Below are 19,267 nucleotides of genomic sequence, written 5' to 3' on the forward strand. Positions count from 1 at the left end.
TCCTAACCACCAGTAACTCGGAATGTGACCTTATTTAGATATAGGGTCACTGAAGATGTAATTAGTTAAGATGAGGTCATGTTGGATTAGGGTGGGCCCCTAGTCCAACATGACTGACGTCCTTATCAAAAGGGGAAATTTGGACACAGATACAGATTGGAGTGATGTTTCTACAAGCCAAGGAAAGCCAAAGATGGCTAGCAAACCACCAGATGCTAAGGGTGAGGCATGGGGCAGATTCTTCCTCACAGCCCTCAAAAGGAATCCACCCTGCTGACATCTTGATTTTGGACTTACAAAGCTGTGAGACAAATTTCTATAGTATAAGCCAAACAGTTTCTGGTACTTTGTTATATCAGCCCTAGAAAATTAATAGATTTTGGTACCAGGAAGTGGTGTGCTGCTGTAACAAATACATAAAAACGTGGAAGTGGCTTGGAATTGGGTATTAAGCGCAGGCTGGAAGAGTTTTGAGGTGCATAACAGAAAAAACCTAGATAGCCTTGAAGAGAATGTTGGTAGAAATATGGATTTTGAAGGAGAATCTGTTGAGGGCTTAGAAAGAAAAGAGCTGTAGAGAAAGTTTCTGCAGTCTTAGAGAATACACTCGTCGTCATGAACAGAACTAGATATATGAATGTAAAAGGTGCTTCTGGTGAGGTCTCAGACAGAAATAAGGAATGTGTTATTGGAAACTGGATTTCTAAGCAAAGTATTGAAGGCACAGCCTGGTTTCTCCTTGCTGCTTACAGTAACATATGAGAGGGGAGAGAAAAGTTGAAAAGGGAATTGTTAAGAAAAAAAGAACCAGAATTTCAATACTTGGAAAATTCTAAGCCTATCCATGTTGCAAAACATAAGAAAGCTTGCTTTGGAAAGCTAGATAACCATTTGCCCAAGAGACTGTGATTTGTGGATCCAGTCAACCATCTCAGTAGGCATGCTGTTAGCTCTGACTGAAAGAAACACGGGTGGGAAGAAACGAAGGAATGCAATTCCATCGAATTTCTGGGATTCTACAGTCAGGAAATGAGCTGCTAGAGATATCCAGCTGTGATCAAGTATTATCCTTCAAGAAAAGGGAAAAATGACTCTGAGGATGAGGCCATTTCCTCAGTTCTAGAGGGCAGGGACACCTCCTCAATTCTAGAATCCAGGGCCACCTTCTCAGTTCCAGAGTGCAAGACCACCACTCAGTGCCACGGGGGTGGGGCTGCCATCCCAGTGGGCCCAGAGGACACAGTATTCTGCCAGGGAGGATAATTCTGGGGCCTTAATGCCAAATGGAATTTGCCTCATTAGGTTTCAACAAGGTTTCTGTGACCCATAACCCCCTTATTTCCAGTTTCTCCCTTTTGAAATGGGAATACCTTTCCTATGTCTGTCCCACCATTGTATTTTGGACAGAATGAAACATGTCTAGTTTCATAGGTTCACAGATGGAAAAGAATTTTGCCCCAGGATCAATTACCCTGCATCCCATCCATACATGATTTATATGATATTTAGGACTTAAGAGTTTATGTTGGTATAGATTAAGACTTCTGGGGATGTTGTGATGGGATGAATGTATGTTGCATGTGAGAAGGACATGAATTTTTAGAGGGTAGATTGTTATGGATTGAATTATGTCCCCACCAAATATCACTGTGACTACCAATATGTAACCAATTACATCTTCAGTGGCCCTAAGAATATGACTTTATTTGGTTGTAATTGGTTTAGATGAGTTCATACTAAAGTAGACCAGTACTCCAGAGTGGGTCCCTAATCCAGTATGGCTGGTGTCCTTAAAGAAAAATTTGGACACGTACACACACAGGGAGAATGCCATGTGAAGATGAAGGCAGAGATTGGGGTGATACTTCCATTAGCCAAGGAATGCTAAAGATTGCCACTAAACCACTAGAAGCTAGGGGAAATGCATGGAACAGATTCTTCCTCATAGCCCTCAGAGTGAACCCACCCTGCCTATATATCTTGGTCTTGGACTTTGGCAGCCCTAGAAAACTAATACAACTTCTAGTAGAATTGCTCATTTTACGGGATAGAAACAAATTAAAAAGTATATGCCATGTATATACTTAATACAAATGACTTACGGTTTGGCACATGGCCCTTGTAGAGCTCTTTTTTTCTTGGGAGGGCTCAAACTTGCAGATGTAGTATGACAACACTGAGAACTCACAGGACCATTATCTCTAGGTTCTCCATCTCTTTCTTGACTTTGACTTTCTCTTCTCGCTGCTTGGGATGTTGAGGGTCGGTTAGCATTCTAAAACCAAAAATTTGAAGAAAACGTTTAAAACTGATTCACAAAAATTATTTCTCTCTTAAAAGACTCTATAATTTTAGTTTACCCATTTTTCATAACTTAAGAGTTGTGACAAAACTTTGCAATCGTAACAATGCTTTTATAAAGTTGATTTATCTTAATCCATCTGCTATTAAAATATTTTAATAAGATAAAAGTCCTTCTTATATTAATATAACTGTAAAGTTGGATTAGATGCTTATTTCCGTAAAAACAGTAATCTTAGAAATAACTTTTAAAAAGATAAGCTCATGGAAAAATTTAACTTATTTGTCGTGATTTTGCCTAGATTCTAGAAGTGGCCTCTTCTGTAGCATTTATCCTACAAGAGTCATTGCTACCTCTTATAGAACCTGGGTAGAACTGTCAAACTGACAATAGAGCTAAAAACTTCTGGTGGGAGTGTGCCTATAACTTTGGCCTAGACAAAAGGAAGGAAAAAATCATAATCATATATACCACCTGGAAATTTAAATAAAGACAATCATGATAGGCTCATATTACACAGAAAACAAAAACAAGATACCAAGTTTTGAGGGCAGCCCAGACTGCTCCAAAATAAATGACATAAAAAAGAAACAAACTAAAAATCATTTTTTTCCTTTTAGGTTTACATCATTAAGAGTTAATACATGTGAGTTCTGAATGAAATTTACAAGATACCAGTTGTGATTATAAACACAGTGCTTTCAGAGATATACTATTAATTCTCTGGCACCATACCCGTAGTGTTTCAGATGCTGAGGCACGTTCAGTTGCACCGTTATAGGGGACATACTTTATAACAGTAATTATCCCCTGAATTGCAATGCGCTTTTGTTCCCTATACTGCAAGTCTTCAATCTCCTTCCTCACTTCACTTATAGCTGTGAAGAACAACTCAACTGCAAAAGAGTAATTTCAAGGAAACTGTAAGTTTTAAAGAACTGAAATGACAAAAATAACAATTAGATTTGCAATGTAATTTCACAACATGAAAATTATAAACTTGCTACATAACTTAAATATGTGAGATTTTGTGTTTATATTTGGCAACCCCTTATGTAATTTCGGTAAAATTGGCAAAACACATTTGTCAGTTAAATTGTGATACGGCCTTCTAGTCTGGCATCTTAATTTGAAACAGAAATTTTACATATTGAACGTAATTTGTATATCATACTTCAAACTATAAAGCGTTGCCTAGCCACTGCATAGAAACACATATTTTGTTTGATATTTTCTGTATTCTATATGCTATTTACAGCATATACTACATATTGCTGGCATTATGAAGTACAGGAGGGTGTCAATATTTAGATGATGATAGATCAGTATTTCAAAGTTTCTCTTTTTTCCAAAACCATGCATTATTCCATAGCTTTTCAAAAATAATATACTTATGTTAAAGTTTTCAACTGTCATATCTTAATTCTACTAAAATAATGTTAGGCCTCTCATTAATACTTATTCTGAATCTCACTGATTTTGGTATCATTTTTATTTAAAGGTAGAGCTCAATTGTGTTATATCCAATACACAGTTGGCCCTCCATATCCACAGGTTTTGCAAACCTGCAGATATAAAGGGCCTACTGTATTCATTGTACTGAGCCATTTTATATAAGGGACTCGAGCATCTGCAGATTTTGGTATCCATGGGGGCTCCTTGAACCAATGCCCTGCGGACACCAAGGGATGTCTATATATCATTCCACAAGAGTGGTCTAATACAGTTGTCACTACCTTGGTATCAAATTGTCCAGTGTCTCCTCTGATATCTTTAGTCTAAGTAGTATTATAGGAGTTGGGATCTACCAACTCAGGTTTGATCTCAATGACCTTAAATCAAGATATTACCTCCATTTAGTCATAGTCTATTTAAACTCCTTCTTTTCTTGCAGTCTAATAAAATCAAAATATTAACCTTTATGGGTCATGACATATGTTTTTAGATCTTGATAAAGATCAAATTATTACCAGTGAGTGTTGCTACACTTTGGCTCACTCCCATTAAAGATGACTAACTGATATGGCATATACCATACATATCACATATAAACATATAAGGGACTAGCAATTACATCAGTACCTTTAACAGAAATATTATACTTCGAAAATGTTTCTGGCACTGGTGGATAGGGGTAATATCCACCAATAACAGTGTTCTTCAATTCTCCAGAATCGGTCTTTGTTTTAATCCACCGAATAAAGTTTTTTACTTTGGTATCGTTGGTATACGGCTGGCCTCTATGATCTTATTGCAGGAAGGGTAAAGTGCAAAAATATGAGGAATAAAAAAAAAAAGACAACTCACTGTAATAAACCATCTGGACTTTTTTGGGTATAAAAACAGTTTAATATAAAATCATTCTTATAGCACCAAGAAGTTAACTTATTCACTATGTAGCAGATAATTATACTGAATATGCATATGAAAATTATCAGTTAACAAATCCTAAGTCAATAAGGAAATCAGACATATTAGTTTACGTGGACTAAACTGTAACTGTCTACAGGACACCGAAAAGCCAGAAGAAAAAGAAAACTAATAGTCTGGCTTTTGCTAACTATCCAACTGGTTAGCATCTTCTTAGAAAATTGATTATGTTTTAACCTGAAGGTATGACATCATGTATTAACTAAATTGCCTATGAATATAGCTCAGCATTTAAGTTCATGTTTTTGAAACATACTTAAAAGTGTCCTTCACATCTGCTATTATTAGTATATATTAGATCTGATAGTATTCATATTTATAAAATGAGGTATGGACAAAGATGTGTGTTACATCCTTCCTAGGACTCTTCTTTTTTTTTTGCGATACGCGGGCCTCTCACTGCTGTGGCCTCTTCCGTTGCGGAGCAACAGGCTCCGGACGCGCAGGCTCAGCGGCCATGGCCCACGGGCCCAGCCGCTCAAGGGCCCAGCCGCTCAAGGGCCCAGCCGCTCCGCGGCACGTGGGATCCCCCCAGACTGGGGCACGAACCCGTGTCCCCTGCATCGGCAGGCGGACTCTCAACCACTGCACCACCAGGGGAGCCCTAGGACTCTTCTTTTGACAAATTTCCTAATTACCAACATGGTAGCATTCTAGTAAATACATCATTCCATAGTACTCCCTCACTCATCTGAAAACTTTTATCTTTTTGCCCCCCTTATCCAAGGGAATAGAGAAAAATAGTATATTTGTAGATAAGTAGTGAGACTTTTCTTGCTATATAAGTAAAATGCGAGATCTGGGGACCAAAATTGAATGCACATTTTTGTTTTATTTAATATTTTAAAACTGTTGTTAATTGAATCCATATTGTGATACAGGGCCCAACAGTCTTCAATGTATGAAGCAATTTATGGTTATCTAACTTCTTATGTCAAGCAGGAATTAAAGTTAACCAAAGGACATAAACAAAATTCTTCAGTAAGTCACAAAATCATTGCTCTAACTGTAAATAATCTGGAAGCAATAGATTTTATAGGCTAAATATTCTTTCTTAAACCATTCTTATAGTGAGAAAGGAGTTCAAAATAAAGCCATCTTGTGGTTGAATCTTATAATAGAAAAGTTAATTTAATGAAGAGAAAATACATTAGATTTCCAATAAAGTATATACAAAGAACTTGCTCACCAGTAATAAACATGCGACTCTCATTTGTAGTAGTAAGGTAAAGCAGTTCAGGTACTTGAGTGTCATTTCTGACAACTTTCAACTGTGTACACATGAAATGTGCCACTGTAGAAAATGAAAACACTTATGAAATTATTTCTGCATTTCAAATGGGAATACCAAGATCAGGATCTAACAGAGTGCTTCTCAAAGTTTAATGAACTGAGGAATCACCTAGGACAATTGTTAAAATGCAAATTCAGATTAAAGTAGTTTTAGTGTAGGGCCTGAGATTTTCCACCGCTAATGAACTCCTGGGTGATACTAGTGCTGCCAGTCCTTTGACCACACTTGGAGCAACAAAGATCTAACACTTAATCATTTCCTTTAAATAAAGGATCTAACACTTAACTTTTCCTTTAGAAAGTACAACGGCCACACCTAACTGAAGTCACTGCTTGCTGGACAGTTGAAGACTGCAACAGTCTTTCTAATTGGCCACACAACTGAATGTGAATAGTTATTTCCTACAGAGAAAAAAGTTGAGTTCCTCCACGATGCTTCCACTGATTAACCCAATCTAACATTGATCCCTGAATTACTCTGACTCCTTCCATCAGATAGGGCTACACAATATTAATTTGAATTTGCTTATGCGAGTGTTTTACTTGTGTATATCTTAATTAGACTTTAAGTCTCAAGGACAGGGCTTATACCACCTATTATTTTCTGTTTGCCTTGCTAACCAACTGGATAGACTAAAAAGAATTCCTGAAAATGAGATTATAATGTCCTCAGACCAGCTACTTTCAAAAGCTATCAACTGCTTTCAACTATCAGGTTATTTAGGTAAAGTTTACTTATCCAACAATATTTTAAAAATTTTAACCCACTGCATGCCAAAACATTTACGGTCTTCAAATTAGGAAATAAAGAAATAAATATAAATACTCGTAATTTCATATCAACAGTAAGCTCTCATTTGAGAATATTTCCCTAGAGCATGATAATATCTATAAATTCGTTTCCTGTATCTCACATTTACTAGTTCTTTATTTTGTAGCAATGAAAATAAAGAAAATCTGTTCAAATGACCAAGAATAATTCTCTTGATTTATATCACTTTTCCTTTAATTCAAAAACTGTACAAAGATGTGAGTATTCATGATTAAAGACGTTGATATAAGAATACTTCTAATTCTAATTTCATGGTTGTTAAAAATCAGATATTTGGACCTAACACCTTCTGGCTGTTTGACAACCCTCTGGACCTTTGTTTCCTCACCCGTAAATTTGTAAAAACATCACCTGTTTAAAAGGTAACTGGGAGTACAAAATGAGATAATATCTACGAGCAACTGGTATATAGTAAACGCTCAAAATTACTTCCCCTTTTCTTAGTCAAAAGTAAACAAGATGCCCTACTACCAAAGGATTTTGGTATTATTCCAGAAGACCCTTGGTCATGTTCCCCTTCATAGGCCTGAAGCCCCCTTAATACTCACCATTTATTTTATGATTTTTTTCCTTCACTCTTGGTCAAAAGATGAAAATGAATTTTGATTGTTGTCAACTATTGTACTAGAGTAAATCTCACCAAGGTCCATACAAACCTTTCTTTTTTTTTTTTTTTTTTTTTTGCGGTACGCGGGCCTCTCACTGTTGTGGCCTCTCCCGTTGCGGAGCACAGGCTCAGCGGCCATGGCTCACGGGCCCAGCCGCTCTGCGGCATGTGGGATCTTCCCGGACAGGGGCACGAACCCGTGTCCCCTGCATCGGCAGGCGGACTCTCAACCACTGCGCCACCAGGGAAGCCCATACAAACCTTTCTTAAAAGATATATTTCACATTTTCACAAGAAATAGAATGTGCATGGATGGCAACATTTCTGTGAAAAATCGTTATCCAAAACCTGTGTCAGTTTGTTGTTTAAAGTGGCTACAAAGAGAGAGGGACCTGGCCCTAAAGCCCATCTAAATTGTTATCAGGGATCATCACTACCAATCATCTGTGACCTGAGAGAAGTTATATGAAAGGTCATGGCCCCACTTACCTTGGAAGCCCATGCCTTGGTTTTGGCCAAAACTCTCTTTCTGCCCTCTCCTCCAATGACATTTGGGGTGATGTTCAGTTCTACTCATATATATTTAAAAAATTTAATCTCACAAGCAGAGGGTGGATTCTAATGAGGTAATATCCGAATGGTGTGTAATACTGTTTTACAACAGAAAATAAAGGGGTAGCAGAACAGCCCTGTATATGGTCTCTAGGTCTCCTGATATTCCACAATTTCTATCTTGTTGCTCATTAAAAAAAATACATGTAGTCAAGATTGGGAATTTCTCCAATGTTGGCAAGCACTTAACAATCAGTATTTTATTCACATAATCATTTGGAAAATAGGAAAATAGCACACCAATACCTAAAAAAGCTTTATGTTACAAATTCAAATAAGGAAAAATTCACTGAAGTTGTTAAAAAGTATTAGATATACTTTTATCCTTATCATAGTAGATCTAAAGACTAACTTGTTATATAAAACACATAATAGGACATACTTAAAATGTTTTCAAATAAATAAAAGTAGTGGAAAAAATCAACACCAAATTAATATTGACCAGCTGGTTTAACACCACCAACCTAATATTAATTCCATACTCAAATGACATCATACTTACCACTGCCATTATTTAATTACACAGTATCCCAATCCTCTACTACTTATTCTACATTAGTAAAGCCTTCATTGTGTTTAATGGGGTCTACTAAGTCAATTTCCAAATGGATACAAAGGAAACGGACTATCTATGTTTTAGTTTCACTGAATTTTAAGGTTTTATGTCTAAAATGCTAAAAATGGGAATTGATAAGAGCACCTGTTTTCTGAAAAACTAGTTTCAATCCCAAATTAATTCTGAATAGAAAACCAGAAGGTGGTTAATACCTGTTAATACCAATTATAATATTAATATAGAAAAAACTTAAACATGCTATCAGACTGCTTGAATTTGCTAACTCAATATCATGGCATTCTGTAAGTAAGTCAGTATACCTCTATCATTTTTTTAAGTCAATGCCCCCACTTCCAAAAACAAAATGATAAAAATATTGAAACTGAGTACTTGGGTAAATATTTTCAAAGACTTCTGGCTGAGATGTAGAAAACAGTTCCACTATAAATGGTTTTTTGGAAGTCCCATCAGCAATGTGAATCCAGCGATATGACCAAAAATCTTCACGGCTTTCTATATGGATAGAATGTTAGAATAAATGAAGGTAACTGATAATGCACATATGAACACAGAATTATTCACTGAAATACTTTTTATGACTTTCAATATCAAAAGCTTACCCTTCTTTTTTAACCGCTGGACTCTTCCTACAAAAACTAAAACGCCAATAACATCACAGATACTATTTTCTGGCATATCATCCAGTTCGGATCTAAAAAAAGCAAAATTATTAAATAGATATTGTATTTTTAAACAGTGAAAAAGCGTTCTGCAAATATGACTGTGAAAATGCACATCTATCTAACTGTTACAGCATAATTCTGGGTAGATTCCGAGCAAATTACAATACATTGTTTCAGTAACTAACATTAAAAATTAATATTTGAGATATTTTACAAGAAGCTATTTTACCTTGTGACAAAACGGTGGTTTAATTTTGGCAATCTCCATTCTCGTTTCACCTGCTTTTCTGGAATGATAATTATATTATTTGGAGGATTTCGAAGGTTCAGGCAGATTTCTGAAAAACAAATATATTACTTTAGTATGATATTTAATACATATAAAATAATATATGCATATACATCACACAGCAAAAAATAGATTGAACACTTTTGAGCCCACCACTAAACCTAACAACTAGATCATTATCAATAGCTTTCTTCTACCTATTCCGACATTATCACATCCACTTATCTCGCCAACTAAAGGTTAACCATACCTTAAATTTTGTGTTTCATCATATACTTAATTTAAAAAAGAGGTTTTTTTTAATCACTTATGTGTTCTTGCCCAAATAGTATACTGTTTGAATTTCTTTGTTTTTGAACTTTAAATGAATGGAATTTTACCATAATGCAGTATTCTAGGGCTACTTTTTTCACTTAACTTTATGGTACTAAAATTCATCCATGCAGCTGCATGTAGCAATTTTTTTCTCATTTCTACTGCTGAATAACGTTCCAGAGTGTTGATATACTACAATTTTATTTACTCTTTATTGTATTGCTGGACATCTGGATTATTTCCAGCTTCTGTTGTTACAAACATGGTCACTATGAGCTTTTTCTACATATCTCCTTGTACACACAGGCAAAAGCTTTCTAAGGTATTATATCCAGGAGGGAAACCCTGGATTGTAAAATATGCAAATGTTCCACCCTATAGGATAATTTCAAACTATCCTAAAGTAGTATTTATTATTTATTTATTAATAAATATTTACTAATATTTACTGAATATTAAATATTTATTTAAACTATTAACAGTTCCAGCAGTGATGTGCAAGAATTCCCACTGAGCCACATTCTCTCCAAATTTTGGTACTGTTAAAAAATTTTTTTTTTTTGGCCTCACCACGCGGCATGCGGAATCTTAGTTTCCTGACCAGGGATCGAACCTGTGTCCCCTACAGTGGAAGTGCATAGTCTTAACCACTGGACCGCCAGGGAAATCCCTAAATTTCTTAGTTTTTGTCAGTCTAATGACAGAAAATGACAATTTGCTGTGGTTTTATTTTGCACTTCCCTTATTACTAATTATGTTCAACAACATTTCATAAACCTATAGTTCATTCATGCATCCTCTTCTGTGAAATACCTGTTCATATTTTTGCCCATTTTTCTACTGGATTGTCTTTCTCTTATTTATTTGTATTACTTGTTTCTATATATGTTGAATACTAATCCCTTGTTGATTATACCATTGCAAATACCTTCACCCAGTTTTTGGATTGTTTTTTCATTTTGGGGGGCTGTCTCTTGATGAACAAAAGTTCTTAATTTTAATGTAGTTAGGTTTATTAATCTTTCTTTTATGGCTACCATTTCTGTGTCCTATCCAAAAAATCCTTCCTTATCCCAAAGTCAAACAGATACTTTCTATAAGTTCTTCTAAAAGTTTCGCCTTTCACATTTAAGTATTTGATATACCTGAAATTTATTTTTATACGGTATGAGTTAGGGATATAATGTAATTTTTTTCTCATATATAATCAATTGTCTCAATACTATTTACTGAATGGCTCTTCCTTCCTTGATGATCTGCACAGCACATCTGTTGTATATCAAAGTTTTATACGTCTAGGGCTGTTTCTTGACTTTGTATTATGATTTGCTGGTCAGTTTGTCTATATCTATACCAATACTACATGGTTATACTTTATAATAATTCTTGATATTTGTAGGACAAGTCCTCATTCTCTCTTCAGCCCCTTATTCTTTTTCCTCAGAGGTGTCTTAACTATTCTTGATAATTATATGCTTCCACATAAATTTTAGAATCAGTTTGTCAGTTCCAGAAAAAATAATCCGATGGAATAGCACTAAATTTATAGATCAATTTGGGGGGGACTTGACATACTTATGAAACTGAGACTAACCTCCTGCCTGGGAACACGGGATATTTCTCCATTTATTTAGGGACTCTTTAGTGTCTTTCGAAAAGTATTAAAATATTCTCCAAATAGGTCTTCCATATCTTCTGTTAGATTTATTTCTAGATACTTTATAGTTATTTTTGACAAGGTAAATTATGTTTTTAAAATTATAATTTCTAACTCTTTGTTACTGGAGTGTACAAAATCAACTGACTTTGGTATATTGCTGTTACAGCTAGCTTTGCCAGTATCTTATTTTTTTCTCTCTCTCTGTTTTTGTTTTTTTTTGGCTGCACCATGCAGCTTGTGGGATCTTACTTAGTTCCCTGACCAGGGATTGAATCTGGGCCCTCGGCAGTGAGAGTGCATAGTCCTAGCCACTGGACTGCCAGGGAATTCCCTATTTTTTTCAATTTTATTGAAGTATAGTTGATTTACCATATTGTTTTAGTTTCAGGTATACAGCAAAGTGGTTCAGCTTTATTTATATATATATAAAGTATATATACATATATTAATTTATAAATATATTTCTAAATATATATTTATACATATATTTCAGATTTTCCATTATAGGTTATTATAAGATACTGAATACAGTTCCTTGTGCTATACAGTAAATCCTTGTTGCTTATCTACTTTATGTATAGTAGTTTGTATCTATTAATCCCTTTTTCCTAATTTATCCTTCCCCCCCCCCTTCCACTTTGGTAACCATAGTTTGCTTTCTATGTCTGTAAATCTGTCTCTGTTTTGTAAATAGATTCATTTGTATTATTTTTTAGATTCTACATATAAGTGGTATCATATAATATTTGTCTTTCTCTGTCTTCACTAAGTATAATATTCTCTAGGTCCATCCATGCTGCAAAAGGCAATATTTCATTCTTTTTTATGGCTGAGTAATATTCCATTGTATTGAGATATATATATATACATACATACATATATATATATACATACATATATATATATATATATATGTATGTATGTATGTATACCACATCTAAGCCAATCATCTGTTGATGGGTACTTGTTTCCATGTCTTGCTTATTGTAAATAGTGGTGATATGAACACTGGGGTGCATGTATCTTTTTGAATTAGGGTTTTTGTCTTTTCCAGATATATGCCCAGGAGTGGGATTACAGGATCATATGGTTAACTATTTTTAGATTTTTAAGGAACCTCCATACTGTTCTCTATAATGGCTGCACCAATTCACATTCCCACCAACAGTGCAGGAAGGTTCCCTTTTCTCCACACCCTCTCCAGCATTTATTATCTGTAGTCTTTTTGATGATAGCCATTCTGACCAGTGTGAGGCGATACCACGTTGTGGTTTCTTATTATTTTTAATACTTTGTGTTATTTTGGATTTTCTTTGTAGAAGATCTAATTTGTGAATAATGACAGTTTTGTGTTTTTCTTTAAAATTCTTATGCCTTTGGTGGGTGGCCAAGATGGTGGAGTAGGAAGACCCTGAACTTACCTCCTCTCGTGGACACACCGAAAGTACAACTTACAGAGAAACTACCTAACAGAATGACCTGAAGACTAGCAGAAAAGATTTTCCACAGCTAAAGACATAAAGAAGAAGCCACAATGAGTCAGATAGGAGGGGTGGAGATGTGATATAGTCAGGAAGCACCCCCCTCAGGTCGGTGACCCACTAATAGGAAGGATAATCATAACCACAGAGGTCCTCCCCAAGAACAAGGCATCTGAGCCCCCCACACTGGGCTTCCCAGCCTGGGGGTCCTGCGCTGGGAAGATGAGCCCCCCAGAACATCTGGCTTTGAAAAGCAGCAGGGCTTATGTGCAGGAGAGCCAGAGGACTACAGGAAACAAGAGATTCCACTCTTAAGGGCACATGCAAAATGTCACATACTCTGAGTTCCAGCACAGAGGTAGGTAGTAGTTTTAAAGGAGACTGGGTCAGACCCACTTGCTAATTTTGAAGAACCTCCTAGAAAGGCAGGAGGCAACTGGGACTCTCTTGGGGACACAGATGCTGGTGGCAGCCATTTTGGGGAACTCCTACCAGGAGGACACTGGTGTTGACAAATGCTAATTTGGAGTCCTTCCTCTAGCCTATTAGCTCCAGGGGCTTACCCACCCACCAGCTGAGCAGCACGGATCCTGGGACACCCCCAACACCAAGCAGCCAGTCCTGTAGTGACCCAGCCCCAACCACCAGCAGGATGGCACAAGCCATGGCCCCACTCAACACCCTCCCCGGGGCTGCCAGCATGCCCAGAGTAGTCAACTACAACAGGAGGGCCCACACAACCCACAGAGGGGGCACTCCTAGAGCATATAGCCCTGGTGACCCATGCTTATAAGGTCAATTAATCTATGACAAAGGAGGCAAGAATATACAATGGGGAAAAATAGCCTCTTCAATAAATGATGTTGGGAAAACTGGACAGCTATATGCAAAAGAATCAAACTGGACTACTTTCTCACACCATATACAAAAATAAACTCAAAATGGATTAAAGACTTAAATGTAAGACCTGAAACCATAAAACTTCTAAAAGAAAACAGAGGCAGTATGCTCCTTGACGTTGGTCTTAGCATATATTTTTGGATCTGTCTCCTCAGGCAAGGGAAACAAAAGCAAAAATAAATGGGACCACATCAAACTTTAGCACGCCAAAGGAAGCTATCAACAAAATGAAAAGACAGTTCACTGAATGGGAGAAGACATTTGTAAATGATAATCCAACAAGGGGTTAATATCCAAAATAGATAAAGAACTCCAACAAACATCAAAGAAAAAGAACAACCAAATTAAAAAATGGGCAGAGAACTTGAATAGACATTTTTTCCACAGAAGACACACAGATAGCCAACAGACACATGAAAAGATGCACAACATCACTAATCATTAGGGAAATGCAAATCAAAACTACAATGAGCTACCACCTCACACCTGTCAGAATGGCTATCATCAAAGAAGACAACAAATAACAAATGTTGGAGAGGATGTAGAGGAAAGGGAACCCTGTGCACTGTTGGTGGGATTATAAATAGATGCAGCCACTATGGAAAACAATATGGAGGTTCCTCAAAAAATTAAAAATAGAACTACCATATGATCCAGAAATTTCACTTCTGGGTATTTACCTGAGGAAAACAAAAACACTAATTCGAAAAGGTATATGCACACCAATGTTCACTGAAGTGTCATTTACAATAGCCGAGATATGGAAGCAACCTAAGTGTCCACTGATAGATGAACGGATAAAGACGATGTAGTCTATATATACATACAATGGAATATTACCCAGCCATTAAAAATAATGAAATCTTGCCTTTGCGACAACATGGATGGATCTAGAGGGTATTATGCTAAGTGAAATAAGTCAGACAGAGAAAGATAAATACCATATGGTCTTACTTATATGTGGAATCTTAAAAACAAAACAATCAAACAAACAAAATGAAAAACAGACTCACAGATACACAATAAACCGGCTGTTGCCAGGGGAGGGGGGATGATATAGGTGATGGGAATTAAGAGGTACAAACCTCCAGTTATAAAACAAGTAAGCCAAGGGAATGTAATATACAATAAAAGAAATATGGTCAATAACATTATAATAACTTTCTTTGGGGACAGATGGTTACTAGACTTATCATGGTGATCATTTCATAATGTATGCAAATGTCAAATCACTATGTAGGACACCTGAAACTAACATAGTATTGTACAGCACTATGTCAACTATATTTCAATAAAAATTCTTATGCTTTTAATGGATTTTATCTTCTCACATTGGCTAGGAGAGCCCGTACAACATTAAACAGAAATAGTAATAGGAGACCATCAATGTTCCCCGTTTAAAAAAGGAGCATTTCTAAATTTTCCCCATTAAAAGTTGTGTTTGTTGGGCTTCCCTGGTGGTGCAGTGGTTAAGAATCCGCCTGCCAATGCAGGGGGCACAGGTTCAAGCCCTGGTCCGGGAAGATCCCACATGCCGTGGAGCAGCTAAGCCCGTGCGCCGCAACTACTGAGCCTGCACTCTAGAGCCCATAAGCCACAACTACTGAGCCCACGTGCCACAACTACTGAAGCCCACGCACCTAGAGCCCGTGCTCTGCAACAAGAGAAGTCACCGTGGTGAGAAGCCTGCGCACCCAACAAAGAGTAGCCCCCCACTTGCCGCAATCAGAGAAAAAGCACACGCACAGCAATGAAGACCTAACACGGCCAAAATAAATAAATTAATAAAATAAAATAATAAAATTTAAAAATTTATTAAAAAAAGTTGTGCTTGTTATGTTTTGACTTTGCAAACATCCTTTATCAATTATGGAAGGTTCCTTTTCTCGCTATTTTCTTTTTAAAATTTATGAATGTGTGTAAAATTTTAGCAAATGTGTTTTGTGCCTCTATTAGGATGACCTTCTTTAATCTGTGTGGTGAGTGACACTTATAGATTTTCATATGTAAAATCAACTTCACATTGCTGGAGAACAATGCAACTTAGTCACAGCGTGTGATCATTTTCCACATATAACTTAATTCAGTTTGCTAATCTTCAATTTTGAATATCTGTACATATGTTCATAGTGGAAGCTAGTCTTTAATTTTCCTCATTAATAATATTCTTGTTTGGTTTTGATTATCAAAGTTATACTGGTAGCAAAGAATGAGTTACAGAGTATGCCCTCTTATTCTATTATCTGGAATAGTTTTGGAATGGTACATTCCTTCAATGTTTGCTAGAATTTGCCTGTAAAATGGTACCTGCCTGGTATTTTCTTTGTGAGATGATTTTAAACCTCTGGTTCATTTTCTTTAACAGTTATAGAACTATCTGGGCTTTCTATTTCTTTAATGCCAGTAATATTTTTCTAAGAATTTGCTATGTAGCAAACAAAGATTAAACCAGGATGAAAATAATTCTTTCTTTTTTTGCCTATTACCATCCATGTGACTAGAAAATTCACTTTTACCTTTTCATATATGAGTGAGGAAGGTTTGTATTACACCTTGCACCTAGAAAATGGTTTGCATTTTACAAAGCACTTTCATAGCCATAGTTACTCAGTTATATTCAAGGTCACCCCCAGCTCTAAAATGCTAGGATTTTGAATCAATTAAAAACCTCCTTTGCCCCAAACCAAAAACACTTGATGCTATTATCTCAATATGTATTATGCCATACAGTCTGAAAATCTCAAGACTTTAAAAGGTTTATTATTTGTGTATGCCAACTGAATACTATTTTGTATACGGGGACAGAATGATATACAAAATGGCAATATACAAAGCATACATTACCAGCAAATATGTCCTTTTTTTTTTGCAATAGAATTTTCATCTTTATAAGCTTCCATTTATTTAGTTTTTTAAAAAATTGCATCTTAGTTTGTATAACTTGGAACTATATGTGTAAGTATGAAAAAATAAACCAAGCTAAATTACCCCAATAATTTGTCTTCCAACATCGACACCTAGAGGGCAGTGATGCTATCAGATCTTTATTCCTAAACTGACCAAACCGGCCCCAACTACATACGCTTTCTCATTTTTCCTCTCATAACATTTAAACTACCCTGCTATTATTCCTAACCCTCACTTATACTTTCTCCAATTCAACCCATTCTCCCACTCTCCAGACCATTCATTCTTTCCTCAATTTCTGTTCATTTCCTCTCCCCTTCCATTCATTCTTTTTTCTTACTGTTTACTGTCAGCAGTCTTTCATTTTACTGTAATTTGTTCATTTTACATATGTTACCCTGTTAGACTAATTTTAAGGGTAGAATTCTATATTACTTATCTTTGTGTCCCTTGTGCCTAGCATGGTTTACAAAACTTTTTTTCCCTTCAAAAGATCATTAATCATACTGAGGTTTTAAAAGATCATATATCAATAGTTTTCAACCCTGGCTGTACATTAGAATCACCTGAGGAGTTTTAGAGACACACCAATGTCTTGGTCCCCTCTTCAGAGTAATTAATTCAGAATCTCTGAGGGTGGGGTGCTCATGATTCTTTAAAGCTCCCCAAGTGATACTAATGTACAGCCAGTATTGACATCTACTTATACACATAGACTTGGCAAACTACGGCCTGTAGATGGATGCCTGTGTTTTGCAAATAGAGTTTTACGGTAACACAGCCAAGCCCATTCGTTTACATATTATCTCTGGCTGCTTTCACTCTATAAAGGCAGAGCTGAGTTGTTGTGAAGAAGACTATACTGCCTGCACAGCTTATAGTACTCACTGTCTGGTTCTTTTTTTTTTTTTTTTTTTTAAGAAGATGTTGGGGGTAGGAGTTTATTAATTAATTTATTTTTGCTGTGTTGGGTCTTCGTTTCTGTGCGAGGGCTTTCTCTAGTTGTGGCAAGCGGGGGCTACTCTTCATCGCGGTATGCGGGCCTCTCACTATCACGGCCTCTCTTGTTGCAGAGCACAGGCTCCAGACGCGCAGGCTCAGTACTTGTGGCTCACGGGCCTAGTTGCTCCTTGGCATGTGGGATCTTCCCAGACCAGGGCTCGAACCCAACCCGTGTCCCCTGCATTAGCAGGCAGATTCTCAACCACTGCGCCACCAGGGAAGCCCACTGTCTGGTTCTTTATAGAAATAGTTTGCTGACCCCTGATAAAGAGGAACAAAGTCCTATTACTTATCAAAAAGGTATGGGATAACAGAGACTGATGCTAACACTAATAAGTAAGACTGTTGTAAAGGCTAAAAGGAACGTTTTCAATATATTCTCATCAAGGCTCTCACTTTAAAAACGATTTCTATATTTGCAATTATTCACTTGAAAATGTAAATAGCTTCTCATATCCTAAAAAGAGAGTTTCCATTATGAAAATCTGGCCCTATAATTCTATGTAGCAGAGGTAGCATACAGCTCAATCAGTTTCACTGCTACATTCTAATGGCTGTATCTACTTGTCACATGCTGTCTATTGTCCCACTTTCCATATGTTTTTAAGGTTTAGAAGCAGCTATTAGTACAGACACATTTCTAGATTTGTCCACAGACACATAAAAACTGTGATAGAAATTAATTTTCTTTACACCAGAAAACACTGTATTTAGTAAAAAGAACACTAGATTAGGTATCAGGAAAACTAGGTTTCAATTTTCACTACGCCAGTGATTTATTATGTGACATTGACAAAGTTACTTACTTTATCTGTTATTGACAAAGAATGTCTCAATTTTTACTAAAGCAATTTTGTCACCTGGAGATGCTTGGTTGTGGGAAAGAATTTATAAACTGGCAGACACAATAATACACATTTTGAATTAGCTTCCTCTCGCCAAATTTTACTACATTTTCTTAATTAAGTCTCAATAGCAATATGAGTTTAATTTCTCCTGTAATAAAGAGTAATGAGATTATGGACTGGTTGTACCAAACTATCTAAGTAATGACCTGTTCATCCAGCAAGATTGATGTCTACCAAATGCTTAAGATTTTAATAGAGAATCATATGAGATTTTCCTAAACATATATTTCAGTAAACAGTGAACAAAGGCTTCATTATTTGAACATTCTTTACATAATTAAGCTTAATGGGTCAGCTAGGGAGTTCAGAATACACAGAAATAAAGGTCTAGTATAAAACTATGACAAGCCAAAAACAATGCTTAAAATTGTTGAATGATGTGTCCAACAATTTTGAAAAAGGGAAATGCAAAAAAAACCACATCCACATCTTAAAGCAATCACTTACTATATTAATTCTAATGCTCCCAAAATATTTAGGATGATGCCAA

General features: G+C 36.2%; 1 protein-coding gene across 2 annotated transcripts in view; it reads right to left on the reverse strand.

Annotated features, from left to right (window-relative positions):
* The window catches only part of RADX (RPA1 related single stranded DNA binding protein, X-linked), a 71,857-nt gene that overhangs the window by 41,941 nt on the left and 10,649 nt on the right, over positions 1-19,267 (reverse strand). For both annotated transcript variants that reach the window (XM_067724633.1, XM_067724632.1), the window contains exons 4-10: positions 9,545-9,653; positions 9,253-9,344; positions 9,023-9,145; positions 5,922-6,026; positions 4,385-4,549; positions 3,038-3,198; positions 2,103-2,275 (exon numbers count right to left, since the gene is read on the reverse strand). In XM_067724633.1, the coding sequence (XP_067580734.1) occupies positions 2,103-2,275; positions 3,038-3,198; positions 4,385-4,549; positions 5,922-6,026; positions 9,023-9,145; positions 9,253-9,344; positions 9,545-9,653 (928 nt within the window). The remainder of the gene's footprint in view (positions 1-2,102; positions 2,276-3,037; positions 3,199-4,384; positions 4,550-5,921; positions 6,027-9,022; positions 9,146-9,252; positions 9,345-9,544; positions 9,654-19,267) is intronic.

The sequence above is a fragment of the Pseudorca crassidens genome, chromosome X (assembly GCF_039906515.1).
Source record: "Pseudorca crassidens isolate mPseCra1 chromosome X, mPseCra1.hap1, whole genome shotgun sequence".
NCBI classification, from domain to species: Eukaryota; Metazoa; Chordata; class Mammalia; order Artiodactyla; family Delphinidae; genus Pseudorca; species Pseudorca crassidens.